The sequence below is a fragment of the Marmota marmota genome, unplaced genomic scaffold, assembly GCF_001458135.2.
Source record: "Marmota marmota marmota unplaced genomic scaffold, marMar, whole genome shotgun sequence".
Lineage (NCBI taxonomy): Eukaryota > Metazoa > Chordata > Mammalia > Rodentia > Sciuridae > Marmota > Marmota marmota.
Genome location: NW_026000037.1, coordinates 60624499 through 60642011, shown reverse-complemented (window position 1 = coordinate 60642011; position 17513 = coordinate 60624499). Strand labels below are relative to the sequence as shown.

The window sequence follows — 17513 nt, the reverse complement described above, 5'->3', positions numbered from 1 at the left end:
GAACTTTGGTGATGTCACCTCTCTGCTATGGCGGGCCCCAGGCTCCTTGCCGGAGGGTCCGAAGGGAGGGGTGGGACTGGTCTGTCTCTGGTTGGTTTCAGCTCCCGGTTCGCTATTTCATGAAGGCTTGGCGAGAGACCTCTTCCTAGAGTCCCTGCACCGCTCCTGCTGCGCTGCGCCTCAGAGGCTATCCGCCCTGACGCAGGGGCCTCGTGCAGGCAGCCGACAGTCGCCGAGTCGCGCGGGCAGCGGCTGGCGGGTCTGGACCTCTGCGCTGCGTGGCGGAGATTCACTCGTCTAGCACAAACTGTCACCTCCAAAAATCCTACCGATTCCGGCCGGTCTCTTTAGTGGAATTTTGCTAGGAGTTTCTCAGCAGGTCGAATCTAAGCGTATCCATGCGTCTCTCTGACCCCGTTGTTGAGGAGGTACTGAAAGCGCTGCCTCCCCTCTCACCGCCATGTTGGATCCCCCTGTGGAATGTTTTTAAATTTCCATTTTTCTAGACAGCCCACTTGGAAAAAACTGTTCTCACTGGTTTTCATTCTTGATTTCCAGTGGCTGTGACAAGTCCAACAATGTCCTTTTAGCTTCTCCCTTCTGTTTGTATTCAAAGAAAACTAGCCATCCAGCATTCTTTCAGTAGAAAGTTTTTATTTCAAGGTGTAAATTTTTCCACTTTAGCATTTAGTGATGGAGCTACATTAATATTTTAAGTTCTAAGAAATGGTTCTCTGCAATCAGAAGACTATTGAGAATAAAAGAAAAATAATTATGCTGTTTGAAATTTGGGACATATATGGCATGGAAATTGTTACTGGGACGGAGGTCAGTGTCCCAGGCTGCCAACTGGTTTAAGACTCAAAACTCTACAACAAGGCTTCTCAAATGTCAGTGCCTATGGACCGCCTAGGGATCTCGTTAAAATGCTGATACCAGTTCAAGGCGGGCTGAGAGGAGAGGAACAAGAGAGAAAGTTGTGTGGGAGCAAGTGATGAAGGAGAGCCACTTCTGCTGCGTTTCTTTTCCATCAAAGTTGTCCAGGATACATTTTTTTTTCACTTTGAAAACAAAAATTTTTATTGCTTTAAATAGCACAAAGAGGTGAGGGAGTTAGTTTGTTGCCGAACATGTTTTAGTACAGGCAGCCAAATAAAAACAATGGTATGTCACGTTTACACTTTGCGATTTCTAGTACTTTCATGAAAAGCTTCCTACTGACTCAGCTACAGGCCCCAAGGCCCCTTCATTCTACTGGGGTCTGCAGCAAAGGGGCTGGAATTGAGTAGGTTTGAGCACTGGATTTGACTTCCAGTCTCTTTAAGCACCTCAGTTTAGAAGCACCCCCCCCCTTCCAGAGCAGTTCTCAAAACAAATTAATCCTGTTCCTTTTACAAATTTGACCTGCATGAAGGTTATCATTTTGGTAGGAAAGCAGGGAGGAATATTAGAACAGAGTATTGCTAAAAAGTCTAACGTATGTCTGTGTTTTGTCTTTTCAGATTTATCAAGACTATTGAAAGCGTAACCATCCAAGATGCCTGTCCCTCCCCCGCCAGCGCCCCCACCACCACCAACATTTGCTTTGGTGAGTGTCTCCTGTCTGCTTACTTTCTATGCATAAAACAAGCCAAACAAAGTACAAACCTGGCATACAATCATGTGTTTAAGGGTATTTACATTTTTTCGTAGTTGTGATATAGCAGGCTTTGCCAGGGCCCTGAGTAAGCCAAACCCTGAGACCACCCGAATCCAAACAGCACGAAGGGTTCTTCTGGTGAAGGTCTCCTATGAGGCATGGTATGTGAAGTATCAGGTTTCCCCTGCTCTGTCCATCAAAGGAAGCAAGACCACCCATGACAGGGATTTGCAGGAGCAGTTTGGAAGCCAGCAAGCACTGTTTCCATTCAAATGAATTCAACATCTAGGCTTTCATTGTTGGGGAGAACCATCCAGAAACACAAGTCTCTGTCTGCAGTGCATGCAGTGTCTTCAAGTTCCCTTTCTTTATTTCTGCCTTCTCCCCTCATTCTTCTTACTCTGTTTTTGACAAATATTATGTCCACCAGCATCACCCCTGCCTCTCCCCCACACATGCCATCCCCTTTTAAACCTATGCTTGCATTCCAGTTGTTGACTTCCCAAAAGAGTTTCTTTACTGCATTTATCCTGATCCCTTGATATGCCTGGTAAGGGAAATCAGAGCATCGTCTCCAGGATGCCACACTCCATTACAGAGGCCTCCCCAGCACCGAAGCCTTCACTGTAAAGGAACCTCACAGTGATGGTCCCTTCATTATTCCTGTGGGGAAACTGAGGCACAGGGAGAAGAAAGTCTCTTCCTCCAGGTTGCTTTGACACACATTTAGATAATTCATCTGAGGTGAGAACTTAGCTGGGAAGAACTGACCTTTAACCACCTCCCTGCTCCTGAACACGTGGTCCTCCACCTTATCAGTGACCCAAGGAGATAAGCACAGATATTGAGAGTTGGGAATCATTTAGAGAATTTTGATGGTAGTCATGTGTCTGTTTCTAACATTGAATTTGTGTCTTCTTCTAAAACCAATTCATTTTTATAATAATCCATTGTTATTTTACAAAATGTCAGACTGTGATGGGTTAGAACAAAATTCTAGAAACTGATTCCTTGAATGAATAAGTTTGAGAAGCTCTGATCTGGCTAACATGGCAGGACTAGTTTATATATATATATATATATTTCTCCCAAATATGAATTTTTAAAAACCTTAATGCTTATGTATTTATTTTAACATGTGTTCTAAAAATTATAACTAGCATATCAAACCAAGGGTTTGATAGTGAGTTAATTTAAAAGAAAATGTTCATTGACAAATAGTATAAGAAATAATATAGTAAGTTGACTTAATGAAAAATATTAAATTAAGACAGGTGGCATGAGAAGATGTGAAAATCATGAACACTGTAAAAGAAGGATTAAAGTTTACAAAACACTTGTTTATCCTACTAATTCATTTTTATCTATTATTACCTAATTCAAAGCAAGATCTTAGAGAAATAGGATATAGAGAGGAGAAAAGGGAATGGTAGGTTGGGACCCTGTCCTGTGGAACAGTACAGTCAAGGCCCTGTGTGCCACATGAGAAAAGAAAGCATCCAACGAGGTCAGATATGAAAATAAACTTTGAAGTAGAACAGAATGCCACTAACGGTGTTTGACCCAAAATCTTTTAAAACACCCAGTGTGAACATGTCCATTAAGGTCCCTGGGCCTTAGTTTATTTTCATTCTTGAAATGAAGACAGTAGGTAATTTTTAAAGCTGGAAGGACAGCTGAGAAGCTTTTCACAGGCTGCTCCTGGGGAGTGTTGAGGGCAGATGGGGAAGGGCTATTATAGAGGCCACATTTACCCTTCCGTCACATTATAAGGAGGATCCTAGAGTCAGACTGCTAGGGTTTAGATCCTAGCTCCTCCTCTTAAAAACTGCTCTTTCCATCAGGCCCCAAGGCCCCCTCATTCTACTGGGGTCTGCAGCAAAGGGGCTGGAATTGAGTAAGTTTGAGCACTGGATTTGACTTCAGTCTCTTTAAGCACCTCAGTTCAGAAGCACCCCCTGCTAAGGTCCTTCCAGAGCAGTTCTCAAAACAAAGTAATCCTGTTCCTTTTAAAAATTTGACCTGCATGAAGGTTATCACTTTGATAGGAAAGCAGGGAGGAAAATTAGAACAGAGTATTGCTAAAAAGTCTAACATTTGCTTTGGTGAGTGAATCCTGCCCACTTACTTTCTATGCATAAAACAAGCCAAACAAAGTATAAACCTGGCATACAAGCATGTGTTTAAGGGCATTTACATTTTGTCGTAGTTGTGATGCAGCAGGCTTTGCCAGTGCCCTGAGTAAGCCAATGGGTCAAATGATTTAACCTCCCTATATCTCAGTTTCTTTTCTTTAAAATAAAAATAATAACCCATAGGTTTGGTAAGGACTAAATGAAATAATACACACAAAGTGCTAGAAAAACAGTGCCTGCCCCAGAGTACAAACTATATAAATGTTAACTATTATTATTATAAGGAAGTAATATGTTATAATTTAATTATTTTAAGATGCTTCCAACTGAACATAGAGTAATCCTATGTAGCCACCTTCAGGGTTCTTCTGAACGCTTCCTCGGCCTCTAACTCTGATAGTGAAAGTCTGGGTATGGATCAAGCCACACACCAGATTTACCTCTTCTAGTCCTGACTTGCTTATCTGAAGTCACATCCCTTTCATAAGGATTGGGACAGCCCAGCAGGACCCTCAGGTCTGCTGGAAGGGCCTTGGGCTTTGTAGCAGTCACCCTCACCCTGGGACCAAGCAAGACCCAGCCAGTTCCAAGTGTGACAGACACAGGCAGATGCCTACTTCCAAGCTCATATTGCTGGGTTCTTAGTGTCCCCACTCCTAAAATAACCCTGAACGAACAAGATCCCAAATTCATAGCAAGGAGCTTTCCCAGGAACTTGGAAATGCAGGGGGGGAAAAAAAAAAACATTTTAAAGCAGCACTTTTATTCACTCTACAATTTCAGTGAACTAAACATTTAAAGAGATTAAACATCAGACCCACCTTAGGCCAAAGGGACATGAGGGGACTCCCTAGGGTAATGAAAATGTTTCTGTATCTTGATTGTGGTGGTGGTTACACAATTGTATACCTCTGTCACAATTCATAGTACTGTAAACTAAAAGGATGATTTCACTATACATAAATTATACCTCAATATATAGGACTTAAATTTAAAAAAAAAAAGCCTCTCTGTCAATGTATTCAAAGGAAATTGTTTTCTAAAACTGTCTCATCAACTTTTGTTGATGAGAGACCATTTTTCCCTTGCACCAGGTTACTTCTGAAAGATGGGAGGGATCCTGTTCTTCAGGACCCACCCTGAAGAATGAAGCCTAGTCACATCCTGCAGAATCCTCTCAGACTTAGAATTCCCTTCTGTGCATAGCCGTCTCACCCTAATTTGGCTCTGTTGGTTAAGGCCAGACTGTGGCCTGAATCTTTAGAGATTTTCATCAGGGAATGACTCTTCCTGCCTTGAAAATGAAAGCGATTTATTACAAATCTGCTCCCAAACATCTGGGTCTTAAAAAGAATGACATGGAGTCTAAAACTTGTGGAGAATTTACAGGCTATCACCAAGAACCTTAATAACTAGATTCCAATATCCTGCCGATCCAGCTGAGTATTACAGCGCCTGATTTTAATCCAAGAACCGCACACAAGTTCTTGTGGTTTTCTTTTCAGGCCAATACAGAGAAGCCTACCTTGAATAAGTCTGAGCAGGCTGGAAGAAATGCTCTTCTCTCTGACATCAATAAAGGGAAGAAACTAAAGAAGACGGTCACCAATGACAGAAGTGCACCAATATTGGACAGTAAGTGAAAAATCTATTTTCCAAAGAGATAAATGGTTGGTAGCCTAAAAATCAACCCTACACCTCCCACCAAATTTTTTTTTTTGTTAACAACAGCTGCAAAACTAGCAAAATAAGTGACTGTGTCCCTCATTGTAGGCCACAGCTTTGGCTTGCATTCCCCTCTAATGCTGCAGGAAGCCAGTATAATAATTCTTTGTCCAAGGCATACACAGCAGCAATTCTCTGAATTATTCACACTTTTTGGAGGTTAACTCATTGCTCCTGGCATCACAGATCTGGAGGCAGTATGAAATATGGAAAGTGCCCTAGCCTTGGAGTCAAAGCATGTGGGTCCAGGTCCTGGCACATTCATCATGTACCATCTCCAAGCCCATGGTCTTCATTTGTGAAGATGGTACCTGTCCTACTGCCTCCCAAATTTGTTGTGGGAGCTTAAAATGTGATAACCTTTGTAAAAGAGCTTTATTATCTGGAAGGTATAATTCTAGTGTAAGATTATTACTAGGAGCTTGGAGAGAGGGAAGGAGATCATGACTTTGCTTATGTGTCCATCTGAATCTGAGATACTTTCTGCACCAAGGCAGGGTACATATAAACAGGCAAGTAGCCACAACACAAGACTGCTCATTAACACTTACAACTGAATGAAAAATCATCCACCACTAATAATTAATTATTATTCCAACACGAAGAATCTACTAATAATTAATAATCATGTCCTGAGACGGTCCTTTCATGTCCCTAGACCTTTCCACTACTCATGAGATGTCCCCAAGATTCATCCTAGATCACAGATCCCTAGTAGGAAATTAGACCCTAGTAGGAAATAGGCCGGCCTTCCAAAAAAATAATCAAACAGAGCTTTGTAGACAAGCGAATAATGATGCAGGGTTTTAGGGAAGTAGAAGATTAGAAGTTTGGGGGTAATTGCTGGGAAAAGTGCCTAGTAGGTAGAGAAGGAAGAAGGGTCAATCAGAATTAAGTAAGTGTGGGAGAAAAATAGAGAAGATGATCAAGGTAAGTCTTCGGAATGCTTCTCAAGCAAGGTAATGAAAATGAGAATGTTCCATTCATCAAAAAAGGAACTAGGGGGTTTTTGATTCTTGACACAGTCTGACCTATAGGTCAAAATGCCCATCAGAGTCACAAAATTCCCAGCACAATCAATTATATCAGAGAGCCTTGTTCTAGCAACCATCTGAGTTGTGGTCCCTGGTAGGGAGCCAGAGAAGCTACTGAACTCTAGGACAGAAGCCAGCAGCTCTCTCATTATGAGAGGGGCTTAGGGCCCCTAAGAGATGGGCGTGAATTCCCCACCAATGTTGAAGGAACCTAAACAGCATGGACCTAATCCTGAATCCACAAGTGGAAACTCATTGCATCCTTCAATGTCCTCTCTCCTATTACATGCGAACTGTTAGTTCCTCTATCCTCCAGCTGCTTTGTGATGTTCCAGAGTGTAGTTCACTTGGTGGAAATGAGATGTAACCCAGTGAGTACCTTTGTCATCCCTGTACCTACACTGCAGTCACAAGCTCTTTATAAGTAATAAAGTTCATCTATGGTTTTGTATTTGTTTGCATGTGCACCCTCCTTGGGCTCTATATCAAAATATGGACCATAATTATGAATGATAGCTCTTGAATTCATCCCTGTCTTACAGTTTTCACAAAATGACCAGGAGTCCGTTAGCTATGCACAATTTTAGCCTTTGTATTAGTCCTTTTTTTTTTTTCTTTCTTTTTTTTTTTCTGGATACAGGGTCTTGCTAAGTTGCCCAGGTAAGCCTCCAGCTCCTGCCTCAGCCTTTCAAGTAGCTGGGCTTATGGGTAGGCACCACCATGCCTTGCTCCATTTTCTGTTACTAAATGAAATACCTGGCACTGGGTGCTTTAATAAAAGAAAAGACTCTTAATTAGCTCACTGTTTTGGAAGTTCAAGGGCATTGCGCTGGCATCAGCTTGGCTCTGGTGAGGCCCTCGTGGCAGATGGTATCACAGTGGTGGGAGCGCAGGCAAGAGGGAAAGAACATATGACAAGACAGGAAGCCAGAGAGGGGAGGGCCAGGCTTTCTTTCCTTAATAACAACCCTCTCTCAAGAACTAACCAGAGTCCAGTGAGAACTATATTAATTCCTTCTGAGGGCAATGCCCCAGTGGCCTAATTACTTCCTACTAGGCCCCATCTCCTAAAGGTCCCACACCACTCTCCTCGCCACACTGAAGACCAAACTTTCAACACATGAACTGTTGGGGGTTACATATAAACCATATCCAAACCGTAGCGCTTCTCTACTGAAAGATGGACAAATGCTCCAAGTTAAGAACACAGATGGAGGATACCTGATTATATAGTGATCTCTTTGAATTTTCAGTACCACATAAATGTGTCCTAAGCAGCACTTCAAAATGTATTATTCATTAGTAAATAATGTTTGAATGACAAGGGCAATGTTAATATTGGTAATAATCAAAACTGGTTAAATGTTTTTATGTGGAAGCAATTTTGCATACTCTCTAGAAATTGTTATTCTAATTTGATTTATCCTATTAGGTGAAGTAATCATCAGTTCATTATCGGGTTATTTCTTCTGTAAGCAGAGCTACTACAAGCATCCCCAAAGCCTCACACATGGAAAAGATACAAAGCTAACACCAACCTATGATAAATCTAACACAGAAAAAAAGAAATACCAATGAATAAAATGAGAACCCCAAAAGCAGATAAAAGAATAGAAACAGATTTTCTAAAATTAAGGATAGTATAATGAAGGTACATTTTAAAACATTTAAAATATTTTAAGATCTTATATTAGTTTTCTAAGAGAGCATAAATCTACCAAGCTTCACTTACGAAGCTTCACTGAGTGAGGAAAAAGATGAAAACATTTTATCCATTATTTTTTCTCCAAAAAGTTTTGGAGCCAGTTGGTTTTATTTTGGAAATTCTTTCAAATTTGAAAAACAAAAAACAGCTAATTCAAATGCTGTATAAATCATTCCCAAATAGGAAGACATGGAAAGCTAGCCAGCTGATAGGTGGAATGAAACCGTTATCATCCTAGTGGAGATCAAAATTTGGCAAAGGCAGCACTTAGAAAAGGAAGTTGTACATTAGTGATTTTCAGTCAGGGTGATTTTTGCCTCCCAGGTGTGGCAATGTCTAAAGACGTTTTCCTAAATCTTCTTGGGTTTTTTTTGGAGACATTTTTAGTTACCACACCTTCAGTGGATGTGGGGGACACCTCGTGTGTAGAGACCAGAGATGTGTAGACATTTTATAAAGAACAGAATATCCACCCATATGAAAGAATCATCTAAAATAAAATGTCAGTACAGTAGTTCCAAAATCAAGAAGCTCCACCATAGACCTCTTATTATCATGGGTGGGAGAACACCAAGCAAAAACCAAAACATCTAATTCAATAATGTGTTAAAAGAGTAATTCACCAAGACCAAGGTTTTCCCCATTTTTAATGCTTGATTGAACATCTATTTATCCATCATATCAAAAAATAAAAACCATATAATTACCATAGATCTTAAATTGATAAAATTCTATGCTGCAAGAAAATCTCATAAATCTACAATCGGAGGATATTTCCTAACTGTAAATATTCAGAAAGGAAAAAAAAATATTTCAAATCAATAGTTAATATTTTAACTTTGAAACATTAGAGGCATCCTCATTAAAATCAGAACATGGTTGCCTTTAGCAACATTAATAATTTACATTCCTATAAAATTCAGACATCAAAGTAATTCCCTGTATAAAACAGAAATATGATCTACAGCTTAGAAAAGAGGAGGCAAAACCATTTCATTTACAGACTGTGTATCCGCTAGAAAACGTGAGTCACAAAGTTTTTGTAAATTTTAATTTGTGATACATAGCATAGTGACTTATGAGATAGCAAATGATATTTCCTGATGCCAATAGTAACCAATTCCAAAATATAATAGGAAAAATGTCCCTTCCACAATTTAAATAAACAAAAACATGTTCAGAAACATGTTCAGAAACCCTAATAAGAAGCATGTATAACCTGTATCATAAAAACTATAAAACTTTTCCCCAAAACCCAGAAGACATGAATAAATCAGAAAATTGACCACATTTCCTCATGTGAAGCCTAAAAGTCATGAACATGTCAGTTCTTCCAGATTAATTTGAATGTCTATGAATACATGACCAGTGTCACTCCACATCATGTTCAACCACAAAAATGGAATCCTAATTAGAATAAGTTATATTCCATGCACGTATGTCAAAAGACATTCTACTGTCACAAACATCTATAAAGAACAAAATTTTAAAAGCCTACTGTTGGACTTCTTGATATTAAAAAAATTAAATCAGCCTAAAAGGCTATCAAATAAGTGGATGGGTAAATAAATTATAATACATTAATGTTCTAAAATGCATGCAATCCTGGGGCTGGGAATGTAGCTTAGTGGTAGAGCACTTGCCTCATATGCACAAGAGCAGTCAATCCCCAGCACCACCAAAAAAAATCTTGGGAGGGGGCTCTTCCTTTGAAGATTCTTTTATTTGCTAACTCTGTCCTAGTAGATATTAACCCATGTGGCCAGGTGAGGAATGTGGAACAAATCATCATCTCTTACAGTTTCTTCCATCCCCGGGCCTAGGACTGCCCCGCAGTGGAAAGAAACCTCTCTGTCCTGATTGAGAGTAAGGAAAACCCTTAAAATCCTGCACTTGAATGAAGAAATCCCAGTGTCCACCAGAGGACCAGGTTCAGCCTGCTCCCTGCTTCATCGTTCTGTGGTCTCCATGGGCTACGGCTGGTAGTGTACTTGGATGGGTGTTTTCATATATGTGTTTTCTTCCTTTTGCAGAACCGAAAGGTGCTGGTGCTGGTGGAGGTGGTGGCTTTGGTGGAGGAGGGAGCAGCGGTGGCACAGGAGGTGGTGGACCTCCTGGATTGGGAGGACTATTCCAGGCTGGAATGCCGAAGCTGAGATCCACAGCCAACAGAGATAATGGTATCAAGAGTTTCCTTCTCTGCATAGCTAAAGTTTGGTAGTTTGGAGGCTGGTAGTCCCACTAAGGTTCTGTTGTTTGAAGTGTTACCACTGTATTCCTTCCTTCCTTTTTCCCTTCTTCCTTCCCTCCCTCTCTCCCTTCCAATGTCCTTGCCCAGTGTATTTGCTCAGTGTCCTTGGGGGTAGTGTATCCTTTTTTGCACTTTTCTAAAGAGTGAGCTAGTGGGAAGGAAAGAAGGAACAAATGGAACTTGCCACCCCCAGAGCTCTGCCCTCTGGCCTCGCAAGTGCAGCTTTCTTCGTGAGGTCACCTGCCCCAGCTGTGTAGCAGAACAAATACTTGTGAGACATTTTTGAAACATACTATGGAGCACCTCCTAGGGAATATAGTTACAAATCTCACTATAAAAAGTTCTTTTGCATGACAGGATTAGTATTTCAATGCCAGTGGTTCTAAGTACAGGTCAAATGTCCCTTATTAGAAATGTTTGAGACCAGAAGTATTTTGGATTTCAGATTTTGGAATATTTCATATACATAATGAGATATTTGGGGGCAGAGACCAAATTCTAAACAAAGAATTCATGTACACATCATATATACTTTATACATATATAGCCTGAAAATGATGGTATACAACCTTTTTAATAATTTTGTGCATGAAACAGTTTCATGGTGTGGAATTTTCCACTTGTGGCATCATATCAGTGCTCCACAGTTTCAGACTTTAGGACTGGAAATGTGGCTCAGGATGCCTAGCATGTGCAAGAGCCTGGTTCATTCTCCAGCACCATTAAGGGAAAAAAAAAAAGTTTCATATTTGGGAGCATTTCAGGTTTAAGATTTTTAGATTTGAGATGCCCAATCTGTATTCTCTGAAATTAGTCCTGCAAGATTGTCTTGAACCTGATGATAGAGAAGAGGTGAACTTGATCATGCCTAAACAAGAAACCCTGCAGAGCACATGAGGCCCTCTGCTGATTACTACAGAAGCTCAAGAAATTTTATTGTAAAACTTTTGTTTTGATAATGGTCATCATGTTAGAAGAATTTTATTTGTTTAATTCTGTGATCATTTGAAATGTTCTCTGGAAAAGTGTGAAATTTACACATCGATCTGAAGATGAAGTCTGAATCCTCAAAGTTAACTATTTTAGCACTGGATGGTAAAAACTAGAAAGAGATAATATGAGAGATTCTGTCTTGTGTTTAAATTTAAATTTCTGAGAGCAGACTGTGGGGGAAACTTCATGTGATGATAGGAAAGAATCCTCTACTTTCCCTTCATCCTCTCACCCACTTAACCTCACCAGAAACCACCAAGATGCTTAGAATAAAAGGTTTCAAGTTCAGTAGTCACACTGTCTTCAAATACAAAAGGAAGTTTAAATTCAACTGAACACAGAATCTTGTGTGCAAAGTTACGGGGATCTGAAACATCATATAAAAAGTTAGGTTAAAGATGAAAAAATAAATAAAAATAAATTTAAATTTATTAAAAACCCACCAAAAGGATTTGAGGCAGTTGACAAATGCACATATTCATACAATAGGTGAAGAAATTAAGGCAAAATAGAAATAAAGAGAGTGAGAGAAATGAAGATAGAATTTAAGTTAGCACACAGAATGGTGTGCCAAAAGACCTCTATCTGTGTTGATGGATGGTGACTACAGCATTAATCTGAACTTGGGAGATATAATTTATCACAAGTTGGTCATAGAATTATACCACCTAGTCAAGGAAAATACAATTTTTTATCTAGAACTGAAGTCAAGATTTAAAAAATTCTCTCTAGAGTTTATGTTATTCCACTGAATAAATCTGTCCAATTGCTTCCCATTGTGCCTAGAATACAATCTGAACTCCTTTTGGTCAACCAGCCTCTTTGTGACCTGGCCCTTGTAGGCCACTAAAGCTCCATACTTCCCCATATTTGTGTCCCTCACTTCATCTGTACCTCCCTTACCTTCACCAGGACCTTTACCCCATACTGTCTGCACCCTGAGCACCTAGGCTTCTTTTTTTTGAACTTGAAGTTTATGCCCACATCAAGGCCTTTGCACCTGCTGGCTTATTACCTTAAGCCTCTCTGCCTCATCTACCCATGGCTAGCCTCTTCTTGTCAGTTATCAGCTCACATGTCACATCCTTAGAAGAGCTATCCCTGGTCACCCTATCTGTCCTGGTCTCTCAGATACTCTTGATTCATCAGTCTCTCTTGGTACTTTAAACTATCTGAAAATATTTTTTACTGGCTTGCTATTTATCTTTCCCACAAGAGATAAACTATAGGAGAGCAGGATCTTTTTTATTTTATTTATTTCTCCGTCTCTAGCATCTACAATAATGACTGACAAACAGCAGGTGAGCAATAAATATTTGATACATCAATTAGCTCCTGATTGAAGTGGTAGATGTTTTAAGGCTAACTATTTTTCAGAAATTACCCTGGGTTTCAAGAGATACTGGAGGCAGGAGTTCACATTTTCCATATTTTTGTTTTCCCCTTTAGTTCTTCCCTAAACTTTGGTTCATTTGTTGAGCTGAAGCAGTTAGCAGGGTTGTTCTTTCCTGCTGATATTGAGATGGAAATTATCCCAATAGGAAAGAGTTGTGTTGTTGCCTGCTTCCTTGCACCAGTGTAAATTCTTTCACTTGACCTTTGTCTATTTCTTTTTTTGGGGGTGGGGAGCAGGTGCCAGGAATTGAACTCGGGCACTTGACCACTGAGCCACATTTTTTTATATTTTATTTAGAGACAGGGTCTCACTGAGTTGCTTAGCTCCTCGCTTTTGCTGAGGCTGGCTTGGAACTCATAATCCTCCTGCCTCAGCCTCCTGAGCTGCTGGGATTACAGTATGTGCCACTGCACCTGGCTTCTTTCTTACTTCTTATTGTAGACATAACTCTTCCATTAAATTGACCCCCATTTGGGGGCAGTGCTTTTCAAAGGGACTATGTAATCTCGGCATATGAATTTATATTGGAATAACTAACATTGTCACCTAAAAGAATGAGTTATTTTTCAAACTTGAGAGAGAGGTCCAAGGGCCAGGGAACAAGGATGGTGGTCTAGATAAATCATCAACGGAAATCCCTGCCCAGCCATCTTGTTCTTGTTCTCTCTCAATGAAAAGGGCCTTCTCCTTTTTTTTTTTTTTTGGTACCAGGTATTGGTGCTTAACTACTGAGCCACATCCCCAGCCCTCCTCCTGCCTCCTCTATTTTTTTTTTTTTTTTTTTGCGGNNNNCTATTTTTTTTTTTTTTTTGAAACACAGTCTCACTAAATTGCTAAGGCTATCTTTGTACTTGTGATTCTCCTGCCTTAGACTCCCAGGCCTCTGGGATTATAGGTATGTTCGACCAGAACTCTTTACCAATTTCATTTTGGCTTTTGTCCACATTTAATGCTAAGACATCTCTCTATTACCCCTTTGAAAGCAGATGGCATGTAAAACCTAGAATTAGAAGCTAAACAGAGAGCTATGATCTATCCCTCTGCCTCCAGTAAGGAAAGACCACACAAAACCCAATTTATATAAGTAACAGTTACCTATATTTCATAACATTCTGGGAAAGGGCTTCCTGTAGCTGGGACTGTACTCCAGCCTTCTGATTTCTTTAGGCTCCTGATTTCCTAACTGATATGTTTTCCTGTTCTTTAGATTCTGGAGGAAGCCGACCACCAATTTTGCCACCAGGAGGAAGAGCCACATCTGCCAAACCCTTTTCACCCCCAAGTGGCCCAGGGAGGTTTCCTGTGCCTTCTCCAGGCCACAGAACCGGTCCCCCAGAGCCTCCAAGGAACCGAATGCCTCCCCCAAGGCCTGATGTGGGCTCAAAGCCTGATAACCTTCCCCCTCCAGTACCTAATACACCAAGACCCGTTCAATCAAGTCTTCATAACCGGGGGTCCCCACCAGTGCCAGGAGCCCTCAGGCAGCCTAGCCCTGGGCCTACTCCTCCCCCTTTCCCCGGAAACAGAGGTGCTGCTTTTGGAGGAAGCTCCCTACGCCAGACACCCTCAGGCTCCTCCTCACCCTTCTCAGGCAGGCCTCCTCTGCCCCCAACCCCAGGCAGGGCCTTGGATGACAAACCCCCTCCACCACCCCCTCCAATGGGGAACAGGCCCTCCTTGCACAGGGAAGCCGTTCCACCTCCTCCCCCTCAAAACAACAAGCCTCCAGTGCCTTCTACGCCTCGGCCTTCCTCCTCCTCACAGGCCCCACCTCCTCCACCGCCACCCAGCAGGCCTGGCCCACCTCCCCTGCCTCCGGGTTCCAGTGGCAGTGATGAAATCCCAAGGCTCCCACAGCGGAATGTGTCCCTCACTTCATCTGCACCTCCCTTACCGTCACCAGGAAGGTCGGGCCCTCTTCCTCCCCCGCCTAATGAGAGGCCCCCTCCTCCAGTGAGGGACCCACCAGGCAGATCAGGTATGTCAAGAAATGGGTGAGTTGTCTCCCTAAAACCTACCCAAATGTCACTGATGATGCGTACATGAATACAGTACTGCTCCAGTGCTTTTAAGTGACACTGACGTTTATATGTCATCGTGGCCTCATATAACCCGCCAAGGAAAGAACAGTATTTCAGCATGTTTTAAAGGTGAGAAGACAAGAGTAACCAACAAGTAAATGGTCACAGGCAAGTTAATAAGAAAGAGGCTGGAGCTTTCTTCTTCCATCTATGTGGACTCACCATTCCCTCCCCTGCCTCCCTAATGGGAAACTTAATAGGGAATAAATTCTCATCTCCTCCAGGAGGGCCCATGATTCTAAGGAGAATGGCAGTTATATCAGAGCTAATGAGGGTTTGTGCTTCTCTGTTTGCCAGGCTTTGAGGCCACTACCTTGCTCCTTACAGACAAATGTTGAAAAATCTATTTGTCCTTCATTAAAATCTCTGATACACAAGTCCCTTGGAGAATCAAAGGTATAGACCTTCTCTTTATAAAAATTTCCATAGTCATAAACTCTATATTTGCCCAAGCTGGCCTTGAACTTGCAATCCTCCTTCCTTAGCCTTTCAAATAGCAAAGATTATAGGCATGCACCACTGCACCCAGCCAGGAAGCATTTTTAAATTTAACTTCATTTATACCTCATCATGTCAGGAAATGGGGAATTTTTTTTCTTTAGGAGAAGTTAACTGACCTTTGACCTTGTGACCTCAGGAACTTAATATACTGGGATCATATGGGGAGCTTTAAAAACCACAGAAACTTGGGTCCCTGCCTGGGGATTTCTGGTATAATTGGTCTGGGATACACACTGGGCATCAAGATTTTTTTTTTTTTTTTGTATTCAGGATTCAATCTAGGGGCTCTCAACCATTGAGCCACATCCCTATCCCTTTTTAGTTTTTTATTTTGAGACAGGGTCTCACTAAGTTGCTTAGGGTCTTGCTAAATTACTGAGGCTGGCCTCCACCTTGCGATCCTCCTGCCTTAGCCTACCAAGTCATTGGGATTACAGGTGTACACCACTGTGCCTGGCTGGACATCAATATATTTGAAAGTTTCACAGAGTTTTTAATGTGCAGCAAAGTTTGAGAACCACTCCTTCAAAACACTACACCATGGAGAGTGTACTACAAATATTGAAGAATTACTAGTTCATTAAATCCAGTCCCTAAATGTAATGGCATCTCATTAAATTAATGAATGATATCAGGTAGTTAAATGCATAAAATCAGACATTTTTCTTCTCATTCAACTTCTATAAATTTTCCTGCAAAGTAGTTGCAAACCTTTTTGCATGGATCTACCAAATGATGAATGAATAGATTAAATCTTGTTAAAAATATGATAGGCAGTGACATATAAAAGTATTGTTTATTTTTATTGCATAAGTTATTCCTATTAAATTTAGAAATAGAAGAAAGTATACAGAAAATAAAAATATAATCCTACTACCACCATGCAGAAATAATTATTGATAATTTTATACATATATTTTCAATCTTTTAATGCATATTTATGTTATTTTTGCAACATTGGTAACATACTACTTATATTAGGTGGTATTTTGCCTTTTACCAATATCCCATTAACATTTTCTGATATACTTAACTATTTTTTTTAATATTTTTATTTTATTTACTTATTTTTATGTGGTGCTGAGGATCGAACCCAGGGCCTCATGTGTGCTAGGCGAGCGCTCTACCGCTGAGCCACAACCCCAGCCCCTAATTAACTATTTTTCTACAACCTAATTTTTATTTATTTATTTATTATTCTGATTTGTTATATATGACAGAGGAATGCATTACAATTCATATTACACATATAGAGTACGATTTTTCATATCTCTGGTTGTACACCATTTGTGTCTTCATACATGTACTTTGGATAATGATGTCCATCTCATTCTACCATCATTTCTAACCCCCTGCTCCTTCCCTTTGCCTCCCACCCCTTTGCCCTATCTAGAGTTTGTCTATTCCTCCCATGATCCCCCTCCCTACCCCACTATGAAACAGCCTGATGCTGGTTGCTTTAATGAATCATAACAATAGCCATTATTTATCAGGTGGTTAATATGTGCCCAATACTGTTAAAACACTTCATGAACTATATTTCTTTTTATTATCATGTTTGTTGGGATATAATTTATATATGGAACAATTTGCCCTATTTATTTTTATAATTACAACACAAATGTAAGAAATGATAACATATATATATATATATATATATATATGAATATATAGTACTACCATCAAGATGCAGAATATGTTGCCTTGTTTTCCTTTACTTCTTTTTTTTAAAAAAATAGAAATTAATTTTAATATATTTTCATTTAACCCAATGGATTACCAACATAATTTGCAAAGAAAATAATTGTTCTTAATATATTTCATGCTCATTTTGTTTGTCCTAGTAATTCTTTGGAACCTAATATCTATTTAACACATAGCACATCTCAATTCAGATTAGACACATTTCAAATACTCAGTAGCCTCATGTAACCAATGGCTGCCACATTGGCTCCTTTCTCTATATTTCACCTTTTGGTGAGACATATGCTCTAGGCTGCATGATAAGTCCCCTTGTTAAGTGTACAATATAATTTTTAAGGCTATATGAGAT

The 17513-nt window shown here is 40.3% G+C and overlaps 1 protein-coding gene across 10 annotated transcripts in view; it reads left to right on the top strand.

Annotated features, from left to right (window-relative positions):
• Nucleotides 1–17513, top strand: part of Wipf1 (WAS/WASL interacting protein family member 1) — a 78815-nt gene that overhangs the window by 51386 nt on the left and 9916 nt on the right. For all 10 annotated transcript variants that reach the window (XM_015479338.2, XM_048812525.1, XM_015479337.2 and 7 more), the window contains 4 exons: nt 1503–1588; nt 5280–5409; nt 10272–10418; nt 14086–14856. In XM_015479338.2, coding sequence (XP_015334824.1) covers nt 1538–1588; nt 5280–5409; nt 10272–10418; nt 14086–14856 — 1099 coding nt within the window. In that variant the 5' untranslated portion in view covers nt 1503–1537. The remainder of the gene's footprint in view (nt 1–1502; nt 1589–5279; nt 5410–10271; nt 10419–14085; nt 14857–17513) is intronic.